This window comes from Coregonus lavaretus (genome assembly GCF_964263955.1).
Source record: "Coregonus lavaretus genome assembly, chromosome: 12".
NCBI lineage: Eukaryota > Metazoa > Chordata > Actinopteri > Salmoniformes > Salmonidae > Coregonus > Coregonus lavaretus.
The window spans coordinates 59,937,094-59,963,593 of NC_139999.1; the positions used below are offsets into that span (position 1 = coordinate 59,937,094).

The 26,500-nt window shown below is 42.3% G+C and overlaps 1 protein-coding gene across 8 annotated transcripts; it reads left to right on the plus strand.

The window, feature by feature from the left end:
• On the plus strand, positions 1–26,500 carry LOC311139078 (RNA-binding protein 39-like). 8 transcript variants are annotated; one of them, XM_084173953.1, is made up of 17 exons: positions 1–437; positions 987–1,049; positions 1,411–1,474; positions 4,762–4,811; positions 4,923–5,108; positions 5,753–5,818; positions 5,920–5,973; positions 6,684–6,801; positions 7,124–7,282; positions 9,647–9,784; positions 11,522–11,587; positions 18,285–18,489; positions 18,643–18,729; positions 18,976–19,105; positions 19,283–19,388; positions 19,467–19,545; positions 25,716–26,500. In XM_084173953.1, the coding sequence occupies exons 3-17, from the start codon at positions 1,442–1,444 to the stop codon at positions 25,817–25,819; spliced, it is 1,581 nt and encodes a 526-aa protein (XP_084030079.1). In that variant the 5' UTR covers positions 1–437; positions 987–1,049; positions 1,411–1,441; the 3' UTR covers positions 25,820–26,500. The 8 variants fall into 8 exon arrangements, with proteins under 8 accessions (XP_084030079.1, XP_084030080.1, XP_084030083.1 ...); XM_084173954.1 differs by having other exon boundaries at positions 7,124–7,276; XM_084173957.1 differs by lacking the exon at positions 5,753–5,818.

Sequence of the window (26,500 nt, forward strand, 5' to 3'; positions counted from 1 at the left end):
GAGGACATGTATTTCCATTGTTAAAGCGGTCACTCGAATATCTTTTAAATAGAATAGACAATCTTTGAATATAGTCAGCCTGGAACGTGACCACGGATTCTTTACAGCATGCGCCATTAGATGAGCGCGGGGAACAAGACGCAGCAACAGTTTTTTTTTTCGAACTCGCATACATTTTTCTCAGCACATCAAGGTTATTTAGATTGTTGTCTGTTTACGCTGTTTCTACTGCTTTGGGGTATCAAAAACCCATATTTGAAGTTACATGTAGCTATTGTTAGTTTGCTATTAACAACGCGGTAGAAAAAAACGTTCGTAGCTTCCAAACGAGAGGCCTACTAGCTAGCTATCCTGTTAGCTAGTTTGTTGCAACAAGAAAACGTTACAAGAAACACTCAGGAGTCTTGTCTTGTTTGAGAAGAAAAAACATTTTTCAGGTATGTTAATGTTCGTTAACGTTACTTGCATACCTGAACGTTGTCTTAATACGTTGTATAGTAATTGCTTGCTTGCTAATTTTCTTGTATAACATTACAGTAGCTTAGTTAGCTTGCTACTTCGTGTGTGGTCATAGCTAGTTAGGTAACGTTAGATGGCTAACTTAGCTAGCGTTAGTTAGCTCGCTACCTCCCCTGTTCATCCGTGTGTTACCTAGCTAGCTAACGTGGTCAAGTCAGAAGGTCTTTAGTCAAGTGAACAACATGTTACCTAACCAAGAACATCTCATATGGACAAGCCACGTAATACAAGCCGGTATGGTAAACATACAGACCGCTCATATTTAGCTAGTAGTTCATGTTTTGTGGGGTGAACTGAAGCTTACCTGTTAACAAGCATGTGTTGGCTAGCTAGCGTGGTTAGTATGTTGTGGTACAATGAACGCAATAAATGTATTGCATCAACGGGGTGTAAATACACGATTCTCGTATGACGTGTTGTAGCTAACGTTAATGCATTATTCAAATTATGTTTATCTTCCCCTTTAGTGCTCCATCATCATGGCTGATGACTTTGACATAGAAGCAATGCTTGAGGCTCCATATAGAAAGGTGGGTTTTGGCCTACGGTATTGTTTGTGATTGTATTGTAAATACTGTGTCCATATCGCAACAAAACCATACCTCTTAACTCCAGGGGCGTTTTCCAAATGACCCCACGATGAACGCTGGAATCAATTATTTTAGTATTTTGCAGTTTCTAAAAAATATTTTTGTCAGTGTCTGTCAGACAGGCCCAGGCAATACGTTTGTAATTTGAATGCACTTTATTGTAAATACTGTGGTGGCCTATGTCACCTCTTTGCCCCAGACCCTATATTTCTAGACAAGTAGCCTATTCTATATGTTTCTGTTGTGATGCTGCAGTTCCTTTTGAGACTCTGAATAAACGCCCATCTATCTCTTTTTGTAGACTTGCCTAACGATATCTCACCTCTACTTCCATGAATTCCAGTGTGATCTGTCAAAAAATGAAGGTAGTAATTGCCCAATGTATTGCTGTACTGTGGTCCCCTTGGTAACATAATTGTGGTCATCGAATGGCCAGTCTACAAGGCGAATGCAGTGGATGCACAAGAACATTTTAATTTAGGAGCTGGGTTCTTGATCAGGCCCAGTTGGCATTCTCCTATATTTTATCAACTGGGCTAACATTTTGTGCATGGGCTATGCGAAACCCATTGCTAATGCGCTATACATTTCATTTGGGCGAATCTTATGGTCATGTAGTTGGTAACCAAGAATTTGTCAGCTTTCAAACAATTCCTGTCACATGTCTGAGGAGTTTGTCACAAAGTAGAATCCAGGGCTGTATGTGAGGTGTTCAGAATAGATTCCCTATTTTAGCCTAAATTACAGACAATTGTAGTTCAAGCCTTCTGACTGTTTCACCTCACATACAGCCATTATGCTGCTTTGTGACACTGCAGAACGTTAGCCCAGTCGATTAGGAAAAACACAAATGCTTACCGGGCCTGGTCAAGAAGCCAGTTCTTTTAATTTAAAAGACATACTATGGAGTCAGTATTCAAATATTTGTATGCATGGTGTGGTTGTTCCACATGTTTGACTTTACCCCACTGTTGATTTTAAGACCTCTTGGTAAAAATCTGCCTCTGTATTGATAAAGGTTTGGTAAGCTGACACATTATTGAAATACATGATTGTATGTCCTTTACCTTCAATAAATGAGATGTGTATGGTTAAGTAGAGGAAGCAGGTCTGTTCACAATGTTCACTCTTTTTTCTTATTCTAGTGAGAGAGGACGTGTGGATTTTGTCATTATGCTGCTTTCACCAACAAGTTATTTTACATAACCTGTTTAACAGAAAATTGCTTTTTCTCCATGGTTGACCAGAATGTAATTATTTTTTGCATGCTTATTCACGAGTAAATGTTTATTTCCCCATAAGTCCATTTTATATTTGCCACTGTTTTATGTAAGGGTAAAATTTGATAGAACTAAGTACAAACAGTAGGAAACATGGAACTCTTTTATGCTGCTGGCTACAGCACCAACTAAGGAATTTCATATACCTCATCTAATATTTAATCATGACTTTCCTTGGAAGTCAATATTGCTAAGCAGTCTGAATCCATGTTTGCTTCAGGGCGAGATAGGTGGCATCGCGCTCTTATCGTCCAAGAAACGAAAATGAGTAGAGATCACTAGAATGGCATCCCCACACTGGAAATCGATCAGTGTCTCGCTGCTAGCATGGGCACATTGGTCTTAGGCAAAGAATAGCCGTGGTACTGATCCGGATGGGGCTGCTGAAGACAGATGCACCAGAGATAGTCCCGTGTAGCTCAGTTGGTAGAGCATGGCGTTTGCAACGCCAGGGTTGTGGGTTCGATTCCCACGGGGGGCCAGTATGAAAATGTATGCACTCACTAACTGTAAGTCGCTCTGGATACAGTGAGGGGGAAAAAGTATTTGATCCCCTGCTGATTTTGTATGTTTGCCCACTGACAAAGAAATGATCAGTCTATAATTTTAATGTTAGGTTTATTTGAACAGTGAGAGACAGAATAACAACAACAAGATCCAGAAAAACGCATGTAAATTGTTTTATTGATTGATTTGCATTTTAATGAGGGAAATAAGTATTTGACCCCCTCGCAATCAGAAAGATTTCTGGCTCCCAGGTGTCTTTTATACAGGTAACGAGCTGAGATTAGGAGCACACTCTTAAAAGGAGTGCTCCTAATCTCAGCTTGTTAACTGTATAAAAGACACCTGTCCACAGAAGCAATCAATCAATCAGATTCCAAACTCTCCACCATGGCCAAGACCAACGAGCTCTCCAAGGATGTCAGGGACAAGATTGTAGACCTACACAAGGCTGGAATGGGCTACAAGACCATCGCCAAGCAGCTTGGTGAGAAGGTGACAACAGTTGGTGCGATTATTCGCAAATGGAAGAAACACAAAATAATTGTCAATCTCCCTCGGCCTGGGGCTCCATGCAAGATCTCACCTTGTGGAGTTGCAATGATCATGAGAACGGTGAGGAATCAGCCCAGAACTACACGGGAGGATCTTGTCAATGATCTCAAGGCAGCTGGGACCATAGTCACCAAGAAAACAATGGGTAACACACTATGCCGTGAAGGACTGAAATCCTGCAGCACCCGCAAGGTCCCCCTGCTCAAGAAAGCACATATACAGGGCCGTCTGAAGTTTGCCAATGAACATCTGAATAATTCAGAGGAGAACTTGGTGAAAGTGTTGTGGTCAGATGAGACCAAAATCGAGCTCTTTGGCATCAACTCAACGTGTTTGGAGGAGGAGGAATGCTGCCTATGACCCCAAGAACACCGTCAAACATGGAGGTGGAAACATTATGCTTTGGGGGTGTTTTTCTGCTAAGGGGACAGGACAACTTCACTGCATCAAAGGGACGATGGACGGGGCCATGTACCGTCAAATCTTGGGTGAGAACCTCCTTCCCTCAGCCAGGGCATTGAAAATGGGTCGTGGATGGGTATTCCAGCATGACAATGACCCAAAACACACGGCCAAGGCAACAAAGGAGTGGCTCAAGAAGAGCACATTAAGGTCCTGGAGTGGCCTAGCCAGTCTCCAGACCTTAATCCAATAGAAAATCTGTGGAGGGAGCTGAAGGTTCGAGTTGCCAAACGTCAGGCTCAACCTTAATGACTTGGAGAAGATCTGCAAAGAGGTGTTGAACAAAATCCCTCCTGAGATGTGTGCAAACCTGGTGGCCAACTACAAGAAACGTCTGACCTCTGTGATTGCCACCAAGTACTAAGTCATGTTTTGCAGAGGGGTCAAATACTTATTTCCCTCTTTAAAATGCAAATCAATTTATAACAATTTTGACATGTGTTTTTCTGGATTTTGTTGTTAGTCTGTCTCTCACTGTTCAAATAAACCTACCATTAAAATTGTAGACTGATCATGTCTTTGTCAGTGGGCAAACATACAAAATCAGCAGGGGATCAAATACTTTTTCCCTCACTGTAAGAGCGTCTACTAAATGACGTAAATGTAGAAAATGTAGGTTATGGATTAGTACTCATAGAGCTTGATTTTACGCTAAATGGCTAATCAACATTATGATTGGGGGGGGGAAGCTAGTAGACACTTGTTAAATAACCTAACTGTAGATCTCAGTCCCTTAACTTTTGTATGAATACTTTTTAAAACTATATTTTCTCTTGTTCCCACCCACCTTGATCCTGACGACTTGAAATGTTGCCTCTTCGTCCTCATGCTGTTCTATCTACCTTGCTTAGGATGAGATCAAGCACAGTAGTCCCAATGGCCACGAGGAACGCAGCAAGAAGTAAGTTAAACAGACATGGTTTGGTAACAATCAACACTCAAATGTATTTATTCTTGTTTATTGATCTTTCCTCCTTAACTGCCTTTATATTGAGTAATTCTCTTTCCTCAGGAAAAAGAAGAGCAGGAGCCGAAGCAAAGACCGGAAGCGAAGCAAGAGCCGTGATCGCAAGAAGAGCCATGACCACAAGAGGAGCCGCAGCCGCGAGCGAAAGCGGAGCCGCAGCAAGGAGAGGCGCCGGAGCCGCACTCGGAGCAGAGAGCGCAGCGGCCGATACAGGGACCACAAGACCACCTTGTATGTATGCCTCATCTGGTGTCAGCATCTCCCTTCAGTCTGCGTCACCCCAGTCTGTATAGGAAAGTGTGAGCGTCCCGTTCGCATTCAGCTCCAATTCAAACGGACAATTAAGGCATTGCTTTTTATCAGTAGTTGAGACGAGGGGGAACATTTAGGCTTGCAGGGTAAAGGTTTTGTTCAATAGTCCCCTGTAGCTCAGTTGGTAGAGCATGGCGCTTGCAACGCCAGGGTTGTGGGTTCGTTTCCCAAGGGGGGCCAGTATGAAAATGTATGCACTCACTAACTGTAAGTCGCTCTGGATAAGAGCGTCTGCTAAATGACTAAAATGTAATAAATAAATAAAAAAAGAGAAGAGATGCGGAATAAAGAGCTTCGGCCCTCAGAGTTGATTAGGCTTTGATGGAAGCGTTTAGAAAGGCAAGAGCCACCACATGGACCCCAATACCACTTTGTTTATTTTGGACCCCAGGAGAGTATCTTCTGCAAAAGCTAATGGGGATCCAAAGAAACAAATAACAACCCCCCACTCCCTCCTGCAGTGTCTTGACTGGCACACTTTAATTCCTGGAGTGCCTTATCCCCCTTATGAGATCAGTAATAGTGGCCTTAGATACTGAGATAAACCTTGTTTTCAATCGCAGCTCTGGGCCGAAATTTAACGGTGGTTCCAGAGGGAAGATTGGCCCTCCACCTGTCATCAAGCTAAGGTTTCTATGACACTATTTTCTGCTGTTTGTGTGGGTAGTTTTGTGCTGTGTGACGCTGCAATGAATGAACTCATAGATTCTAATGGAGCCCTTTCTTTCAGCCGAAGGCGTTCCAGAAGCCGAAGCCCTTTCAAGAAAGAGAAGAGTCCTGTGAGGTAAGTGTTTAGACAACTTTACTGTTGCTTTGTCTAGGGGACCTAGGCTTGCCTAATTGCTCTGTAACCTGACAGTGTGCATCAAAATGAAAGTATGATTGTGTGGACAGTGTTGGGTGTGTGTGCCTGGGGACAGCGGTTTTGCATTCCAGGGGGACAGCTCTGGTGTGACTCCATGGTCAGCCAGCCCAAGCAGGTCATTTATGTTCAGTTGGTGACAATTAATAATCAGAAACTCCAAAAGGGCGTCAAATGAAAGATATGAAATCAAAAGCCCCGAGGGTCGGGAGATCACTTGTTCAACTGATTAGCTTGTTAATTTCCCTCACCTGTGCATACCACAGAACTTCTTATGCTCTGGTATAGAGCTTCCTTACCTGGCCTCAGCAGCCATTGCCCCCTAGGTGTAGGATGTGTATCATGGTAGTGTGCTATCTGTGGCTTACCACTCTTAGTCACCTACCACTTTTAGAGAATACACATCAGAGCTCACTGTGATTCAAAGGGGGGGGGGGCATTTGGCCCATAGTAGACTTGCCCAAAACTTGCAGAGGAGCTGGCACGAGATTTTCATTCCGAGTTGCCGAGATTACCATTTTGATGGCAAAATATAGTAAAATACAAGTGCTTTCTGTCTCAAAGATTGAGGCCACTGTGAAAGACAAAATGGGTTTAACTCATAAGAGTAATTCAATGCTTTGTTTCTACAGGCAGCCAATAGACAATCTGACTCCAGAGGAAAGGGATGCTCGCACTGTGTTCTGCATGCAGCTGGCAGCCAGAATCCGACCACGAGACCTGGAGGAGTTCTTCTCTGCAGTGGGAAAAGTGAGTATCTCAGCTGGTAATGTCATTGTTGTCATTCATGCCGAAAAAGTTTGGACCCAGATTTGCCAAGTGTTTGCACCAGTTGCACCAGTTTTTTTCCAGCAAATATTTAAACATGAAACTTTACTATATAATTGATTTCTCCTGACCTTTTTGTTCAAGCCTCAATATTTAATTTTCTCTTGAAGATAGGTGTTGCACCTAGTGCAAATTTGTATTTTTGACTTATCACAACCACGAAGACCAATGGATTTAGCAATGTCTTTTCCTCTCATGCCTAAACCATCCATTTGAAAACAGATTATTCTTGTTCATTTTCAAGGTGAGAGATGTGCGCATGATCTCTGACAGAAATTCGAGGAGGTCGAAGGGGATAGCTTACATTGAGTTTGTGGAGGCCAACTCTGTGCCACTGGCTATAGGATTGTCTGGCCAGCGACTTCTGGGAGTGCCAATCATTGTTCAGGCCTCGCAGGTAATGGTCAGTAATCATCTCACATGGATTTTACATTTTCTATTTATTTTAACTAGGGCTGTCAAAGTGAATTCATGAATTATGGTTAACTTTTGAAATGTTCATGCCTTAAATTTTTCATTTAATCACATCTCCATCTGTTTTTCCGAACGCACCCCTTAGAGCTCAACGCGCTCTGTGCTCTCTCGGAAGCTGCAATAGAGCTGTCTGTCTTGTGGTAGGGTGTCCAATCAAAAACGCATCTTTTGACCAATGGGTAAAATAATGTTAATAGTATAGATAATCCTCTAATAAAACCAATGGTCCAAACCTCAAGTCTCTATCATAATCCATTCAAAAGTTATTGGAGTTCTTACCGTTGTAGGATGGTCAGAATCAATGGCAGCCAGAGAGAAAATGTGGTCAAAAATCTGATAAAAACAAAAAAATATCCGGTCTGTGCAAGAATTAAGGTTACTGCAGTGTTTTCCACAAGCACGTGGAGTAGCCAGCCAGCATCCCCTGTGCCGGCTAAGATTTTGGACAAAAAAGCTCTATTTTGGTCTCTGGGACATTCTAATGCATTGATTCCATCCGAAATAAACCGCGAAATATTGAATACTTTGAGTTTACCTTCCAGATTGGAAAAATTAGGTTTACTATTGTTAACAATTTTAAATTATAGAATTTATGAATTCAGTGTATTATTTTTTGGGGGGGATATCGCCTAGACCTATATGATCAGGACAATTTTAAGTAAGAACATTAAACCTTTTATTAACATTTAATTTGTCTTCTCTTGAGATTTAAAGCATTTTACTGCAAGATATGAATTGTCACAATTATGTTTGTTCTTCAAATTATGTATTTTATTAAAACAGAAATTAAGTAAATAGCCCAAACATTTCAAAATAAATGAAAGGTTAAATATAAAAAAAAAAACATTTTGTGATTTAGCACAACATTTTTCACATGGAACAATTTCTCTAAAATAAACAGAACAGATGCTCAATTAAGTTCTGGGTCCATATGTGTTAAGAGAAGAAATAGAACGACATCAGTTAAATTAGTGAAATAATTAATAAGTGTTTGCAACTCTCTTTGTGAATTGCAGTATGTCATTTATTGAAGAAAAAAAAATACTTGTTTAACAACTGACCTACAGATTTCTTCTTAAATAATCTTGTAAGAGTCTGCTGATTTCCAAAGGCCCATATGCCACTGGGTTAGAGAAATTGTCATTCTTTTTGGGCAGAATTTAGGTTTTATGTGTTGGTCAGTCTGTTTAGCTCAAAATGCCCGCCTACTTGGCGGGCAGGCCCTGAATCGACTCGTAAGATTCACTATTTTTGGAACGGAGTCTGATTTAGTTGCTATACTTCTGAGAACACACACACTTACATCTTTCATAGCAGACTGAGTCAGAACCGTTCACTAGGCCTATCTATTGGAAATCAAAAGCTGTATCTCGCAATGGAATGCTGTATTTAGCAATTTCTTGTCTTGCAATGTCTCACAACTTCAGTAAAGCAGGGCCTATCATTCATGAATAGGCTAGGATATTCTACACGCAACAGACCGATGACTGAACACACACTAGCATCATTAGCTAAGAGAGAGCGCAGGCAAGCCAGCTGCACTGATTTTAATTTTGTGGGGGGAAACCCCCCAAACAATTTTTCCGTTAGGGATTTTTCTTAACGTTAGGATCCCAATTTCGTTTAAATGCTCACACCCCTAATATAGAGGTAAGATTGATATTGATTTTGAGACATGACGTAGTGTTTTCACTTTTTAGTATACACTTTTCAGATTAATTAGAAATTCCAGTTATTTTTTGAAGATTTCTCACAAAAACAAGCGTACCTCTGATGTCAACGGAGCACTGTGCGTATACCAAGAATGTTTATAATGCCATGGCTGAATGCCTCTAGATTCAACACTAATTTCCCACAATGATTTTAATCAAAACAGAACTTCTATTCCATTTAGCTAGAGTTTTTGTTGTAGTTCTCAGGTCAAAAGATGTTGAAACTAGTTAATGTTGAACATGGATAAAAAGTAGCCTAGGCTAGATCTAACTATGATATTTTACATTAACTTTTATATCAGACCTGGCTGAGATGTTATCGTCTTAGAATAGTTTTATTTTGCGATTTCTTCCCCTATAATCAAAATATATTATACTTACAACCCAATGGAATGTGTTTTAAATTGAAACATTTTTAATTACGGTCAAATTTGAAAAATGTAAATTATTCGTAGTTAACTATAGAAAACCATGCAATTTATCTCGATGTAATTATTTAAATCATTCGACAGCCTTTATTTTAACAGCCTGAGGCGATTTGCACCATTTCCCTACGGTCACTTTGTGTGTGTTCTTTCTAGGCTGAAAAAAACAGGGCTGCTGCCATGGCCAACAACCTGCAGAAGGGCAACGCTGGCCCGATGAGGCTCTACGTCGGATCCTTACACTTTAACATCACAGAGGAGATGCTGAGAGGAATCTTTGAGCCTTTTGGAAGGGTGAGAGTTGTTGTATAATGTACCCATAGGCGGCACATGAGTTTCAAGTTTGGGGAAGCTGTTATTCCACACACACAAAAAAATCGCCTTTATAATAAAGTATTCCATGCGTCTATCATCACATTTGCAGACTAACATAAGGTGAAATTCATAATGTGATGAGTAGATTCAGACCTGCCAACCTGCACGCATTTTGTGTACCATGCATGCAATTTGAGGTCAAAGTACGCTGATACGAAAAACGACCCTAAAATATGCAAAGATAGGCTTCTAGTTGACACATTGTGGTTTTTGACTCAACCGTCTGAAGTTGGAGCTGAGCCAATCAGAGGACTTCGGCGAGGAGAAAAAAATCTGTAGCGCTCTGCTCTGACCCGTAGTCATAGTATTATTTTCCTTCCTCAAGCTGGATGGCAGCTCTCCACTTCATCCGTTGATACCACTGTGAGGAAAAAGTTTAGGGAAAATGGAGAACGAACTGTTTAAGTGTTAGTCAAGCACATAACCAGTTTTGTAATTAGCTCCTTATCTAAGGCGTCATTACGACAAAGGTAGTTAGCGACAGCGTTTAGTCAACTAAGCGAACATTTTCTTGCCCGCACATGCTTTGATCGCCAACGGTAGTAGGTGCAAGCGCATTGACGAGCAAGGAAACGTGCTGTGTTGAGGTAGTTCAGAGCGTGTCGCTGTGTGGATGGAAACAGACGTGGCAGAGGGAGCTGTTCCGCTAATAGCATCCTTCACAGAAAGTTATGTTAGGCCTACTAATCTTTAAGTCTATGTTAATTATCAGGTCTTGATCTCTCCTCTTGATATAGCTGTATGTCAACAGTAGGCTCGATATGATAATAGTCAGTTCACCAATGACGACAAAGCATGTTGAATGACTGGTAGCCTAGTAATCAGACCTAACTTGATGGATTAGGGTGTGGCACTCTGAAACAAGCTCAAATAGGCCTAGTTCAGTTTCATATTCCAAATAGCCTACAGTAAGCTAGACTACTACATTGCATCCAGTAATTGAATTCAGTATTTTTTCCCCAAACAAAGTTAAGAAACCAGTTTACAATTCAATTTCACTAGACTATCCACATAAAAACACCTATGAATTTGAATAATCATTATCCCTAAATGTAACCTACAAAATGTAAAGTGTCATTGAGACCACCTCAATTTAATTCAGGAGCAAACAATACTTTTGTGTTGGCTACATTGTTTGATATAATTTCAGACTCTGTTTCAGGAAATGGCAGTTACAGGTTTTTCAAAAATGTAAAATGTGCCAACCTCCTTAGGGGGAAGTTGACTGACCCCCCCGACCTCCCCTCTACCCAACCTTAGGCCTACATCAGCACCATCTTGTCAGAAAATCAGATTGCGAGCCCTGATTGTACATTTAAACGTATTTCTAGTTAGCTACTGAAGAGCAGTCAATTACCAAATACCAATAAGTCTATAGCCTACTGGGGCAGTCTTCTGCCAACATCATTATTAGGCAAAAAAAATATTCATGTAATTCTGTAATTTCATATGACTGGAGACATTAGCAGCATCTTTTTCATTCCACAAAAATGACTGAAATCACAGGCTACTCTGACAAACTGAGATCAATAAAAACAAGCTTGTCTTAAATGCAACCAAAAGCCTAGGCCTATGAAAAGAGGGTAGACACACAGATTGCCTACAATATATCAGTGCAATGCAGATTTTAATCTGTTATCCATTTCCTTCCACCAGATTGAGAGTATTCAGCTCATGATGGACAGTGAGACTGGGAGATCTAAAGGATATGGCTTCATCACTGTAAGTATCACACTCAATCCAGTCAATCTTATCTCTTCCTGTATCAGAAAATTAAATCCCCTCATTGACTACATTTACATGCACACCAGGGTTTCCGTTAGCCGGTAATATCCGGCTTTTGGCCGATTAAAAAAATATAATAAAAGCTGATAAATCAAATTGCCGCTTGCCAAAAAAGAAATCCCCTTGTGAAATAATGTATTTTTGCATGTTAATTTATTTGAAATACCAGTGATGTAGCGCAAGAGCTGCTCATTGAGCTCCAACAGCTGTTTGTTGCTGGTGGTGTGAAACATGTGCTTTTAATAAAGGCCAATCATTGGGCAACAATTCTGAAGGCAATCGTGTGTTTAAAAAAAAAAAAAAAAAAAAAAACAATGGCCGCGATTTGAAAATGGCTATTATTTGTATTTACATTTACATTTACATTTTAGTCATTTAGCAGACGCTCTTATCCAGAGCGACTTACAGAAGCAATATTTCTCAACTGGCAATTGAAGCGCGCTTTCCATTCACCATTCAAGTGCATAGGCAACTAGGAAGGCTTTAGCGCTTCACACTACATTTAACATTTAAGTCATTTAGCAGACGCTCTTATCCAGAGCAACTTACAAATTGAATGCCAAGAGTGTGCAGAACTGTCATCAAGGCAAAGGGTGGCTATTTGAAGAATCTCAAATATAAAATATATTTTGATTTGTTTAACACTTGTGTGGTTATTACTACATGATTCCATATGTGTTATTTCATAGTTTTGATGTCTTCACTATTAATCTACAATATAGAAAAAATATATCATAACCCTTGAATGAGTAGGTGTCAACTGTTGATTGGTACTGTATTTTTTAGCATGATCTTTCATTTTAATAAATTCCAATAACGTGGAGGAAAAAGGTAATTGCACCGCGTATTCTCTAACATCTTCAAATTGCTAATCAGAATTCAGTAAGCATAACGCATGCCGTTGCATGTTCTGTTAAAGATGCACTATGCAGAAATCTTTCGGCTATTTCCTGGTTGCTAAAATTATAATAGTTTGCCTCATTTCAGTTTGCGACAAAACAAGTATAGTGTAGATAATCATTGTACCCTCTAAACCGCTGTGAAATTTGTTTTCCATAACCAAAAATATTGTTTTTCAGCTGTTTGAAGATGGTGCACAAAACCGAAAGTAAGACGCAAAAACTAACCTTATGAACAGGAAGTATAAAAATAACACACAACATATCTACCTCTTCTTAGACTTGCTTTCAATCAGTGACAGATCTATCACTTGCATTTCTATGTGAATTTGGTCAGGTCACCCACAAAGTTACATATTGCAGCTTTAAGATGAATTACCATAAACTAAATGTGATTTGTCATTCTGAGATCTGTGGGTGGATGCCCTAATCAGGTTACGCAACCAATGCATATGGGTCCTGTACATTTCTTAAATGTCAGATAAATGAAAATGCTGCTGGTCAAATGTCCGGCGCCACATTTTCCTAACGGAAACCCTGATGCATACAACACTAAGATTATTGTAAATACTCAGATTAATAAAATGCTTAGATTAAAACGTTTACATGTTTTGCAAAAATATATTTATTTTCCCTTAGTCTGGTTTATATGGACATTTTATTATCTGATGGGACTTTGAACTTTTATTTTGACATTTTTCAATCACACCCATGTTATTTAGGGCTGGGAATTGCCAGGGACCTTGTGATTTTATTTAAAGGTCAATGCAGCCATTTTTTCTCTCTCAAATCATTTCTGGGTAACAATTAAGCACCTAATTTAAGTATTCAAATGGTCAAAAAGAAACTAATAACTTAACAAAGAGCAATTTCTCAAGCAAAAATGTTGCTAGGACTGTCTGGGAGTGGTCTGAGTGGGGAGGGGAAAACCGAAAACTAGCTGTTATTGGTAGAGGTTTGGAACTCTCTTCTTATTGGTCTAACTAATTTACCTAACTAATTGGTGATGTCACCAGGCAGGCGCAAACTCCATCCCACCAAAACAGGCACTATTTTCCAACAGCACACTAAAAGGGCATTATTATAATTTTCACAATATTATTCCAATCTCATTGTGGAAATATAAAACAGGAAAATGTTTTTGACTGCACTGGGCAGTTAACTGTTATTTTGACAGGGAGTCATGCTGAGACCAAGGCTTTTTTTTATATACCGTATTTTCCGCACTATAAGGCGCACTTAAAAGCCTTTAATTTTCTCCAAAAACGACAGTGCGCCTTATAATCCGGAGCGCCTTATATATGGATCAATTGGTTAATTGGTTGATCCATGCTGGTTGTACACGCCGCTCAAGGCGCTCTGTCAAAATGTTTCAGTATGAAAAACCAATAAAAACAATTTAATAATAATGAAATGTTTCAGTACGACTGGTAAACTACAAAGCCGCACCGCTTGCAGCATTACGGCTACCGTTGTCAGTAAACACTGGTACTGTGCTTACTCACAGTCCCACACCACTTGTCTGTGTATAAAGACCCCAAAATGGCAGCTTTCAAGAGACACGCTTACGACGCAGAGTTCAAGCTCAAGGCTGTCGGTCACGCAGTAGAATATGGGAATAGAGCAGCAGCGAGAGAATTCAACATTAATGAATCAATGGGTCTCAACTGTGGTCCAAGCTTTCACGAAGGCAGGAATAATCTCTAAACTGCCAGGCAACAGCAGCGACACTGACTCGGATAATGACGAGAGGGAGCCGGGCAGGTTGGATGCCGTAGTCGCCCAACTGTTCAATTCGGACACTGAAGAAGAAGAATTTGAGGGATTCGTGGACGGGAATGAACTGAAAAAGTGAGCTTTACGTGTTATACGTAACTGAACAATGTTGAGTTATGCACTAACGTTTGATTTAGTGGTATCAGACTGTTTCTTTTACTACGTGTTTACTGAATCAGGGAAAAGTTCCCCTCCACGTTTGGGAGAAGAGTGAGCAAGGCTGGGAGATATTGTTAATATGCACATTAACGTTTGAACAACGTTACCATGGTAGTGAACGGAGTTGTCAGAACGCTTAATCCAGGCTCTGTCGTAGCTGGCCGCGACCGGGAGACCCATGGGGCGGCGCACAATTGGCCCAGCGTCGTCCAGGGTAGGGGAGGGAATTGCCGGCAGGGATGTAGCTCAGTTGGTAGAGCATGGTGTTTGCAACACCAGGGCTGTGGGTTCAATTCCCACGGGGGTATAAAAAATAATGTATGCACTAACTGTAAATCGCTCTGGATAAGAGCGTCTGCTAAATGACTAAAATGTAAAATGTAAATGTTAATAAAGTTTGACTTTATCTGACTGTTTTGTTGACATTCCCTTTAGCACAGCTCCATCTAGTGGATGCATAACGCAACCCCAGTCAATCGTTTGACTATTTTCTATTCTATGCGCCTTATAATCCAGTGCGCCCTATATATGAAAACAGTTCTAAAATAAACCAGTCATTGAAGGTGCGCCTTATAATCCGGTGCGCCTTATAGTGCGGAAAATACGGTAATCATGAGGCCTGTATACTCGTCGATACAAATCGGCCACACGGTGGCGCTATAACGGGCACGTGTTTATCTCTTGATCTGTTTGACTGATGAAATTTAGCGTACACACTCAGAGGTGATTAGCTAACCTGTAAAGTATGGTTCAGTTTGGCCGCATGAGGGCACTGTTGGACATAACCATTCATGTAAGCTCATTGGCTTATTGTGGCCATATAGTCTTGGAAAATATTGCCTTTTGAAGATGTGCATCCATACAGGCTATATACCAAATTTGGTGCCTAGCGGTTCTGGTTGAAGACATTTACATTTTAGTCATTGGTGAAGTGCGAAGGTCCACACCATCTCATGCCAATAGGCCACATGGTGGCGCTATAACAATCTAACATGCAAACTTTGAAAGGTCACGCCCCTCACCCCATTTGACCTAGTCATGAAATTCGGTACGTAGGTCCCTCTTCAAAACAAAAAACATTTGCCTCGAGGACCCATAAGGTCCACCATGATGGATTTCCCTCCATCTTAAATTTTGTGAAAAACACTTAAAACGTTACTCCTCTGGCACCGAATGACCGATCTGTGCGAAACGTAATGTGGCCATCTACAATTGAAGTCGGAATTTTACATACACCTCAGCCAAATACATTTAAACTCAGTTTTTTCACAATTCCTGACATTTAATCCTATTAAAAAGTCCCTGTCTTAGGTCAGTTAGGATCACCACTTTATTTTAACATTTTTACATTTTAGTCATTTAGCAGACGCTCTTATCCAGAGCGACTTACAGGAGCAATTAGGGTTAAGTATGTGAAATGTCAGAATAATAGTAGAGAAATATTTATTTCAGCTTTTATTTCTTTCATCACATTCCCAGTAGGTCAGAAGTTACACTCAATTAGTATTTGGTAGCATTCCCTTTAAATTGTTTAACTTGTGTCAAATGTTTCGGGTAGCCTTCCACAAGCTTTCCACAATAAATTGTGTGAATTTTGGCCCATTCCTCCTGACAGAGCTGGTGTAACTGAGTCAGGTTTGTAGGCCTCCTTGCTCGCACACGCTTTTTCAGTTCTGCCCACAAATGTTCTATAGGATTGAGGTCAGGGCTTTGTGATGGCCACTCCAATACCTTGACTTTGTTGTCCTTAAGCCATTTTTCCACAACTTTGGAAGTATGCATGGGGTCATTGTCCATTTGGAAGACCCATTTGTGACCAAGCTTTAACTTCCTGACTGATGTCTTGAGATGTTGCTTCAATATAGCCACAATTTCCCTTCCTCATGATGCCATCTATTTTGTGAAGTGCACCAGTCCCTCTTGCAGCAAAGCACCCCCACAGCATGATGCTGCCACCCCCCATGCTTCACAGTTGGGATAGTGTTCTTTGGCTTGCAAGCAACCACCTTTTTCCTCTAAACATAACAATGGTCATTATGGCCAAACAGTTCTATTTTTGTTTCATCAGACCAGAGGACATTTCTCCAAAAAGTAAGATCTCCCCATGTGCAGTTGCAAACGTAGTCTGGCCTTTTTATGGCGGTTTTGGAGCAGTGGCTTCTTCCTTGCTGAGCGGCCTTTCAGGTGGTCGATATAGGACTCGTTTTACTGTGGATATAGATACTTTTGTACCTGTTCCCTCCAGCATCTTCACAAGGTCCTTTGCTGTTATTCTGGAATTCATTTGCACCAAAGTACGTTCATCTCTATGAGTCAGAACGCGTCTCCTTCCTGAGCGGTATGACGGCTGCGTGAGACATGGTGTTTATCCTTGCGTACTATTGTTTGTACAGAAGAACGTGGTACCTTCAGTCATTTGGAAATTGCTCCCATGGATGAACCAGACTTGTGGAGATCTACACATGTTTTTCTGAGGTCTTGGCAGATTTCTTTTGATTTTTCCATCATGTCAAGCAAAGAGGCACTGAGTTTGAAGGTAGGCCTTGAAATACATCCACAGGTACACCTTCAATTGACTCAAATTATGTCAATTAGCCTATCAGAAGCTTCTGAAGCCATTACATTTTCCAAGCTGTTTAAAGGCACAGTGAACTTAGTGTATGTAAACTTCTGACCCTCTGGAATTGTGATACAGTGAAATAATCTGTCTGTAAACAATTGTTGCAAAAATTACTTGTGTCATGCACAAAGTAGATGTCATAACCGACTTGCCAAAACTATAGTTTGTTAACAAGAAATTTGTGGAGTGGTTGAAAAACGAGTTTTAATGACTCCAACCTTAGTGTATGTAAACTTCCGACTTCAACTGTATGAACCAAAGTTCTCCAACGCAACATTTTCCAGACTAGTACCTAAAACATGGCTATTGACCAATAAATTAAGCTAACATATGGAGGTGTTTTAACATGGTCATACCATGGATCATTTAGGTATAATAAAATATATATAATTTGGCCTTTACTACTATATAGCCCGTAGAAACGCATTGAATGACATTCATAAATGGCAAAAAATACAGTCAAAATATAACTCAAAGGAATAAGGTTTTGAAGTGTCTGTCCTATATCTAAGATTTATAAGAAAGCTCCGGAAATATACATTTTTGTTGGCACAAAACTACTTCCCATACTTCCATTCGTTTGTATTCAGACAAGTCCGAAGCGAAACTGAAAACGCCATCGCATTCGTGAGAGTCTCCCCTTTCCATAGTGTGGTCATATTATACTGAACAAAAATATATACGCAACAATTTCAAAGATTTTACTGAGTTACAGTTCATATAAGGAAATCCGTCAATTGAAATAATTTCACAATTATTTTATTTCAATTGATTACAGAAGTAGCTCATCTTAGGGCGATTTGTCCTGATGGTGGCACAGTGAGCCCACAGCTTCAACCCCAGAATTGCTGCTTGCAGCTTGAATTATGGTTTGTGTCTGGACCATGGTCTATTTTCAGTGCCCACATTATTCTGACTTATTTTAGAATGTTATAATGTGAATGTCAACGCATAATGCCAGGAGACCTATCAAAAAAAGCATTATTCTTAACGGTAATGCATACTTTTTTTGCATGCAGTTTTGTGGGAGTGTGTTCTCTCTATATTACAACAATTAAATGTAATTTTCACGGACCTCAATTTTATAATGAAGTGTTTGAGAAAGGTTTTCAATTGGTCTGTACAAACCCTGATTAGTGTGCATGTAAACAGTCATTGAAATGGCATGTTTCCTCTCCAGTTCTCAGACGCCGAGTGTGCCAAGAAGGCCCTGGAGCAGTTGAACGGCTTTGAGCTGGCCGGCCGGCCCATGAAGGTGGGCCATGTGACGGAGCGCACAGATGCCTCCAGCGCCAGTTCATTCCTGGACAGCGACGAGCTGGAGAGGACGGGCATCGACCTGGGCACCACCGGGCGCCTGCAGCTCATGGCCCGGCTGGCTGAAGGTAAAGCCAGAGACCCCAGGGCCTGTATTTACAAATAATCTTGAAATCATGCGTACTCTTAAATCACGTCAGATTCTTACTGAGTTTCACTTAAGAACCGATTCATAAAGTGTGAACAAGTACGAATGTCGAGCCCAATATCTTCTCTTTCAGGCACGGGACTGCAAATTCCCCCAGCCGCACAGCAAGCCCTGCAGATGAGTGGGGCCATTGCTATTGGTGCCATGGCCGCTGTATCAGGTAATAAAAGGATGATCAATTGGACAAGCACATCTGACTGCCGTGGCTGGTTTTCTCTGAGCTATTTGGAAAAGGCAGGTTTTATCCGGCATTGATCGAATCTGTAGATTTGCCAGTGAGACGCTATGATTGGTTGATATAATGCGAGGAGCTGGTCTGTGAGACTCGCAAATTAAACATGAATAATGTTCAGTTAGTTTAATGTGATATGACACATTTTGACACTTTATTATTTTTACATTTTAGCTGCCATGAATCCTGCTATGAACATGAACATGAATATGAACAATATGAACATGAATACAGCTATGAACCTGCCATCCCAGCCACTTGCTACACACTGTTTCCAGCTGTCTAACATGTTCAACCCTCAGTCGTAAGTATTGAACTATTAATCTACTTGTTCAATGCAGCATCCTTGTATCCCAAGGGGGCCAGCTGATGAAAGAACACAAACTATAGACTTCTTGGACCTTAAGATGATATTTGTTCCCAAATACTGGTCCCAATCACTAGTCCCTTGTGGGTGATGATTTCCGATCTGGTTTTACAGTGAAGATGACCCAGGCTGGGATGTTGACATTCAGCATGATGTCATTGAGGAATGCAACAAACATGGAGGAGTTGTGCACATATACGTCGATAAGAATTCCACTGAAGTAAGACTTGAATGTAGTTGAATGGTTTTGAAATGGTTGCAGTCTTAAATAGAAATTAATTACAGTTTTTATTTTTAGGGCAACGTGTATGTGAAATGTCCAACCATTCCTGCTGCCATGGCTGCAGTAAACGCATTACATGGTCGATATTTTGCAGGTAAGAGAACTGACTAATGACTCAATTATACACTCACCGGGCAGTTTATTAGGTACTGTCGGACCCCCCCTTTGCCTCCAGAACAGACTGAATTCTTCGGGGCATTGTACAAGGTGTCGGAAATGTTCCACAGGTATGTTGGTCCATGCTGACACGATGGCATCACGCAGTTGCTGCAGATTGGACAGCGGTACATTCATGCTGCGAACTGCCCATTCCATCTCATTCCAAAGATGCTCTATTGGGTTGAGGTCTGGGGACAACACAGGCCACTCAAGTAAACTGAACTCGCTGTGATGTTACAGGCGATGTTTTTCCACTCAATTGTCCAGTTTTGGTGATCGTGTGCGTTTTTAGCTGATAGGAGTGGAACCCGGTGTGGTCGTCTGCTGCAATAGCCCAAGGATCGACGAGTTGGGGGGGGTAGAAGGATTACTTTATCCTATCCCAGGTATTCCTTAAAGAGGTGGGGTTTCAAATGTCTCCGGAAGGTGGTGAGTGACTCCGCTGTCCTGGCGTCGTGAGGGAGCTTGTTCCACCATTGGGGTGCCAGAGCAGCGAACAGTTTTGACTGGGCTGAGCGGGAACTATGCTTCCGCAGAGGAAGGGGAGCCAGCAGGCCAGAGGTGGATGAACGCAATGCCCTCGTTTGGGTGTAGGGACTGATCAGAGCCTGAAGGTACGGAGGTGCCGTTCCCCTCACTGCTCCATAGGCAAGCACCATGGTCTTGTAACGGATGCGAGCTTCAACTGGAAGCCAGTGGAGTGTGCGGAGGAGGGGGGTGACGTGAGAGAACTTGGGAAGGTTGAACACCAGACGGGCTGCGGCATTCTGGATGAGTTGTAGGGGTTTAATGGCACAGGCAGGGAGCCCAGCCAACAGCGAGTTGCAGTAATCCAGACGGGAGATGACAAGTGCCTGGATTAGGACCTGTGCCACTTCCTGTGTAAGGCAGGGTCGTACTCTCCGAATGTTGTAGAGCATGAACCTGCAGGATCGGGTCACCGCCTTGATGTTAGCGGAGAACAACAGGGTGTTGTCCAGGGTCACGCCAAGGCTCTTCGCACTCTGGGAGGAGGACACAACCGAGTTGTCAACCGTGATGGCGAGATCATGGAACGGGCAGTCCTTCCCCGGGAGGAAGAGCAGCTCCGTCTTGCCAGGGTTCAGCTTGAGGTGGTGATCCGTCATCCATACTGATATGTCTGCCAGACATGCAGAGATGCGATTCGCCACCTGGTTATCAGAAGGGGGAAAGGAGAAGATTAGTTGTGTATCGTCAGCGTAGCAATGATAGGAGAGGATATGACAGAGCCAAGTGACTTGGTGTATAGGGAGAAAAGGAGAAAAGGAGAGGGCCTAGAACTGAGCCCTGGGGGACACCAGTGGTGAGAGCACGTGGTGCGGAGACAGCTTCTCGCCACGCCACTTGGTAGGAGCGACCGGTCAGGTAGGACGCAATCCAGGAGTGAGCCGCGCCGGAGATGCCCAGCTCGGAGAGGGTGGAGAGGAGGATCTGATGGTTCACAGTATCAAAGGCAGCAGACAGGTCTAGAAGGACAAGAGCAGAGGAGAGAGAGTTAGCTTTAGCAGTGCGGAGAGCCTCCGTGACACAGAGAAGAGCAGTCTCAGTTGAATGACCAGTCCTGAAACCTGACTGGTTTGGATCAAGAAGGTCATTCTGAGAGAGATAGCAAGAGAGTTGGCTAAAGACGGCACGCTCAATAGTTTTGGAAAGAAAAGAAAGAAGGGATACTGGTCTGTAGTTGTTGACATCAGTGGGATCGAGTGTTGGTTTTTTGAGAAGGGGTGCAACTCTCGCTCTCTTGAAGACGGAAGGGACATAGCCAGCGGTCAAGGATGAGTTGATCAGTGAGGTGAGGTAGGGGAGAAGGTCACCGGAGATGGTCTGGAGAAGAGAGGAGGGGATGGGGTCAAGCGGGCAGGTTGTTGGGCGGCCTGCAGTCACTAGTCGCAAGATTTTATCTGGAGAGAGAGGGGAGAAAGAAGTCAAAGCATAGGGTAGGGCAGTGTGAGCAGGACCAGCAGTGTCATTAGACTTAACAAACGAGGATCGGATGTCGTCAACCTTCTTTTCAAAGTGGTTGACGAAGTCATCCACAGAGAGGGAGGAGGGGGGGGGGGGGGGGGATTCAGCAGTGAGGAGAATGTGGCAAAGAGCTTCCTAGGGTTAGAGGCAGATGCTTGGAATTTAGAGTGGTAGAAAGTGGCCTTAGCAGCAGAAACAGATGAAGAAAATGTAGAGGGAGTGAAAAGATGCCAGGTCGGCAGGGAGTTTAGTTTTCTTCCATTTCCGCTCAGCTGCCCGGAGCTCTGTTTCTGTGAGCTCGCAATGAGTCGTCAAGCCACGGAGCTGGAGGGGAGGACCGAGCCGGCCGGGAGGATAGGGGACACAGGGAGTCAAAGGATGCAGAAAGGGAGGAGAGGAGGGTTGAGGAGGCAGAATCAGGAGATTGGAGGGAGAAGGATTGAGCAGAGGGAAGAGATGATAGGATGGAAGAGGAGAGAGTAGTGGGAGAGAGAGAGCGAAGGTTGCGGCGGCGCGTTACCATCTGTGTAGGGGCAGAGTGAGTAGTGTTGGAGGAGAGCGAGAGAGAAAAGGATACAAAGTAGTGGTCGGAGACATGGAGGGGAGTTGCAGTGAGATTAGTAGAAGAGCAACATCTAGTAAAGATGAAGTCAAGCGTATTGCCTGCCTTGTGAGTAGGGGGGGACGGTGAGAGGGTGAGGTCAAAAGAGGAGAGGAGTGGAAAGGAGGCAGAGAGAAATGAGTCAAATGTAGACTTAGGGAGGTTGAAATCCCCCAAAACTGTGAAGGGTGAGCCATCCTCAGGAAAGGAACTTATCAAGGCGTCAAGCTCATTGATGAACTCTCCAAGGGAACCTGGAGGGCGATAGATGACAAGGATATTAAGCTTAAATGGGCTAGTAACTGTGACAGCGTGGAATTCAAATGAGGAGATAGACAGGTGGGTTAGGGGAAAAATTGAGAGACTACTTGGGAGAGATGAGGATTCCTGTGCCACCACCCCTCTGACCAGATGCTCTCGGGGTATGCGAGAACACATGGTCAGACGAGGAGAGAGCAGTAGGAGTAGCAGTGTTTTCAGTGGTAATCCATGTTTCCGTCAGCGCCAGGAAGTCGAGGGACTGGAGGGTAGCATAGGCTGGGATGAAGTCAGCCTTGTTGGCAGCAGAACGGCAGTTCCAGAGGCTGCCTGAGACCTGGAACTCCAGGTGTGTGGTGCGTGCAGGGACCACCAGGTTAGAGAGGCAGCAGCCACGCGGTGTGAGGCGTTTGTGTAGCCTGTGCGGAGAGGAGAGAACAGGGATTGGCAGAGGCATAGTTGACAGGCTGTAGCAGATGGCTACAATAATGCAGAGGAGATCGGAATGAAATGAACTAAACATCTGGGAAAGGAGAGAGCAAGGCCTCCCTCACCAAAAAAATATAACTCTCCCAACTTCCACCTCAGAAACTATAATTGTTTCACTGAACCACCCGAATAAAACTCTCCCAACTTCCACTTTAGAAATTAGAATTGTTGTAAACTACAGCGGTTCAATGTTTCAAGGACTAGACTCAACTTACTTTATTCAGCTAGCTAAGTATGACGCCATAGCTAACTAGCATGCTAGCATCCAATAACACACAGTTTAGCACCAATACTTGGTTACAACAAACTACCAATAGTGTGTTAACACACTAAACAGATAATTCGTGTCCGTGTCTAGTTCTTTCATAACGCAGCAATGATTAAACGTTGGCTAGCTAGCACAAAGATATTATATTTAGCTACCACAGTACAGCCAGCTGGTAGTGTTGGCTAGCTAGCAATGGCTGCTGTGTTGACTTTGTTTGAAAAACGGCGTCGCTGCGAACGAATGTAGCTGGCTAAAAGGATATTGTATTTAGTTGCTACCGTTGCTAATAGCTACTAGCCAGCTAGGCCAGGAGGTGAGTTAGCTAGCTAGCTTCGTGCTACACACGGCACCGCCGAATACAAAAGTAACCTACAATAACTACATACAACAACTACCCACAACAGCCCACGATGCCTACCTATAATACCTAATAATATACAGCCCACGATGCCTACCTATAATACCTAACTACAATCTAAATACATAGTTTAAGCCTTACTCGACAAAGCCCAAGCTATGTATAAAGCCAAACTTACCCAACGCCAGCTAACTGGGTGGCAGACTGCAATCAGTAGCTGTAATTAAGTACAGCAGCTACCAACCACCTAACGTTAATGCCTCGGATAATGAGGTTAGAAAAACAGCTGAATGGTAGGTAGCTCAAAGTCTATTAGGTCACTTGTTTTGCCCATTTCTAACGGTCAATCAAAAGTAACTGGATGCCTTTCTGATTGCTTTATATACAGTGAGGGAAAAAAGTATTTGATCCCCTGCTGATTTTGTACGTTTGCCCACTGACAAAGAAATGATCAGTCTATAATTTTAATGGTATGTTTATTTGAACAGTGAGAGACAGAATAACAACAACAAAATCCAGAAACACGCATGTCAAAAATGTTATAAATTGATTTGCATTTTAATGAGGGAAATAAGTATTTGACCCCTCTGCAAAACATGACTTAGTACTTGGTGGCAAAACCCTTGTGTGCAATCACAGAGGTCAGACGTTTCTTGTAGTTGGCCACCAGGTTTGCACACATCTCAGGAGGGATTTTTTCCCACTCCTCTTTGCAGATCTTCTCCAAGTCATTAAGGTTTCGAGGCTGATGTTTGGCAAATCGAACCTTAAGCTCCCTCCACAGATTTTCTATGGGATTAAGGTCTGGAGACTAGCTAGGCCACTACAGGACCTTAATGTGCTTCTTCTTGAGCCACTCCTTTGTTGCCTTGGACGTGTGTTTTGGGTCATTGTCATGCTGGACTAGCCATCCATGACCCATTTTCAATGCCCTGGCTGAGGGAAGGAGGTTCTCACCCAAGATTTGACGGTACATGGCCCCGTTCATCGTCCCTTTGATGCGGTGAAGTTGTCCTGTCCCCTTAGCAGAAAAACACCCCCAAAGCATAATGTTTCAACCTCCATGTTTGACGGTGGGGATGGTGTTCTTGGGGTCATAGGCAGCATTCCTCCTCCAAAACCGGCGAGTTGAGTTGATGCCAAAGAGCTCTATTTTGGTCTCATCTGACCACAACACTTTCACCCAGTTCTCCTCTGAATCATTCAGATGTTCATTGGCAAACTTCAGACGGGCAGGTATATGTGCTTTCTTGAGCAGGGGGACCTTGCGGGTGCAGCAGGATTTCAGTCGTTCACGGTGTAGTGTGTTACCAATTGTTTTCTTGGTGACTATGGTCCCAGCTGTCTTGAGATCATTGACAAGATCCTCCCGTCTAGTTCTGGGCTGATTCCTCACCGTTCTCATGATAATTGCAACTCCACGAGGTGAGATCTTGCATGGAGACCCAGGCCGAGGGAGATTGACAGTTCTTTTGTGTTTCTTCCATTTGCGAATAATCGCACCAACTGTTGTCACCTTCTCACCAAGCTGCTTGGCGATGGTCTTGTAGCCCATTCCAGCCTTGTTTAGGTCTACAATCTTGTCCCTGACATCCTTGGAGAGCTCTTTGGTCTTGGCCATGGTGGAGAGTTTGGAATCTGATTGATTGCTTCTGTGGACAGGTGTCTTTTATACAGTTAACAAACTGAGATTAGGAGCACTCCCTTTAAGAGTGTGCTCCTAATCTCAGCTCGTTACCTGTATAAAAGACACCTGGGAGCCAGAAATCTTTCTGATTGAGAGGGGGTCAAATATTTATTTCCCTCATTAAAATGCAAATCAATTTATAACATTTTCTGACATGCGTTTTCTGGATTTTTTTGTTGTTATTCTGTCTCTCACTGTTCAAATAAACCTACCATTAAAATTATAGACTGACCATTTCTTTGTCAGTGGGCAAACGTACAAAATCAGCAGGGGATCAAATACTTTTTTCCCTCACTGTAGCAAGCCTCGGCCACGTGACTCACTGTCTATAGGAGCGATCCGTTTTCGTGACCGAGGTGGTGACTAAATTGTCAGTGATTGGAGTCTTTTTTAATTTTTTATTTTTAATACAATGTTTTGTCTGAACTGTCATAATTTCCTTCAAATTTCCTTCACAGGTAAAATGATCACAGCGGCATACGTCCCTCTCCCGACATATCACAACCTTTTCCCTGACTCTGTGACGGCTACCCAGCTCCTAATCCCTCCCGCTCGCCGGTGATCTCACAGCAAGACACACAAAAGGATTTGTTGGACACTGTATAATTGATTATTTTCCCTTTCCTCTTTTTAAAAGTTTGACATTTTATTGTCTGTGGTCTGTTTTTCATTCCTGCAAGTTATGGCAGTATGTTTTTATTTTATGTTAGTAGATTAATGAAGATTTTTTTTTCCAGCAACACATGTTTTTTTTTTAGACTTTCCTTACGTTGGTGGCAAAAAGAATCAAAGCTTCATTTGCGTAGCCACATCCAAACATGTGTTGGGCAGTGAGGGTGGAGTTTCAACCAGTCTAATAAAGGGATTATAGTCCCTGAAGAGTTTATTGGTGGATCTGGACAATTTACCATTTTATCTTTTGTAAAATGTATTTTTGTTCATACACTGTCTTGTGCTTGATCGCTTTGAAGGGCATGTTTTCCCTGAAGAAGTGTACAACTTAGACACCCAGACACAAGAAAATAGGATATTGATTATTTTTGGAGAAAAAAAAATACAATTCGAACATTGCCGTTTCAATTATACATCAGAATATTATTCAATGTTTTAAGCTCCATGAGCTCTGAAAACGTAATGACTGATTTCAGTTGTGCTCATTTAGAGACATTTGGTTTTTCAGTATCTGTTTTCTAATCAAGATTTGATTTTGTAAAGACCTTGATTAAAACGTATTTTAAAGTCA

What these genes read in the sequence shown, in the direction of transcription:
- LOC311139078 (XM_084173951.1), top strand. Translation starts at nt 999, where the DNA reads ATGGCTGATGACTTTGACATAGAAGCAATGCTTGAGGCTCCATATAGA. An exon ending in CCACCTGTCATCAAGCTAAG is followed by an intron (nt 5,819 to 5,919) that starts GTTTCTATGACA and finishes CCTTTCTTTCAG; the next exon opens with CCGAAGGCGTTCCAGAAGCC. An exon ending in TGCCATGGCCGCTGTATCAG is followed by an intron (nt 18,730 to 18,975) that starts GTAATAAAAGGA and finishes TTTACATTTTAG; the next exon opens with CTGCCATGAATCCTGCTATG.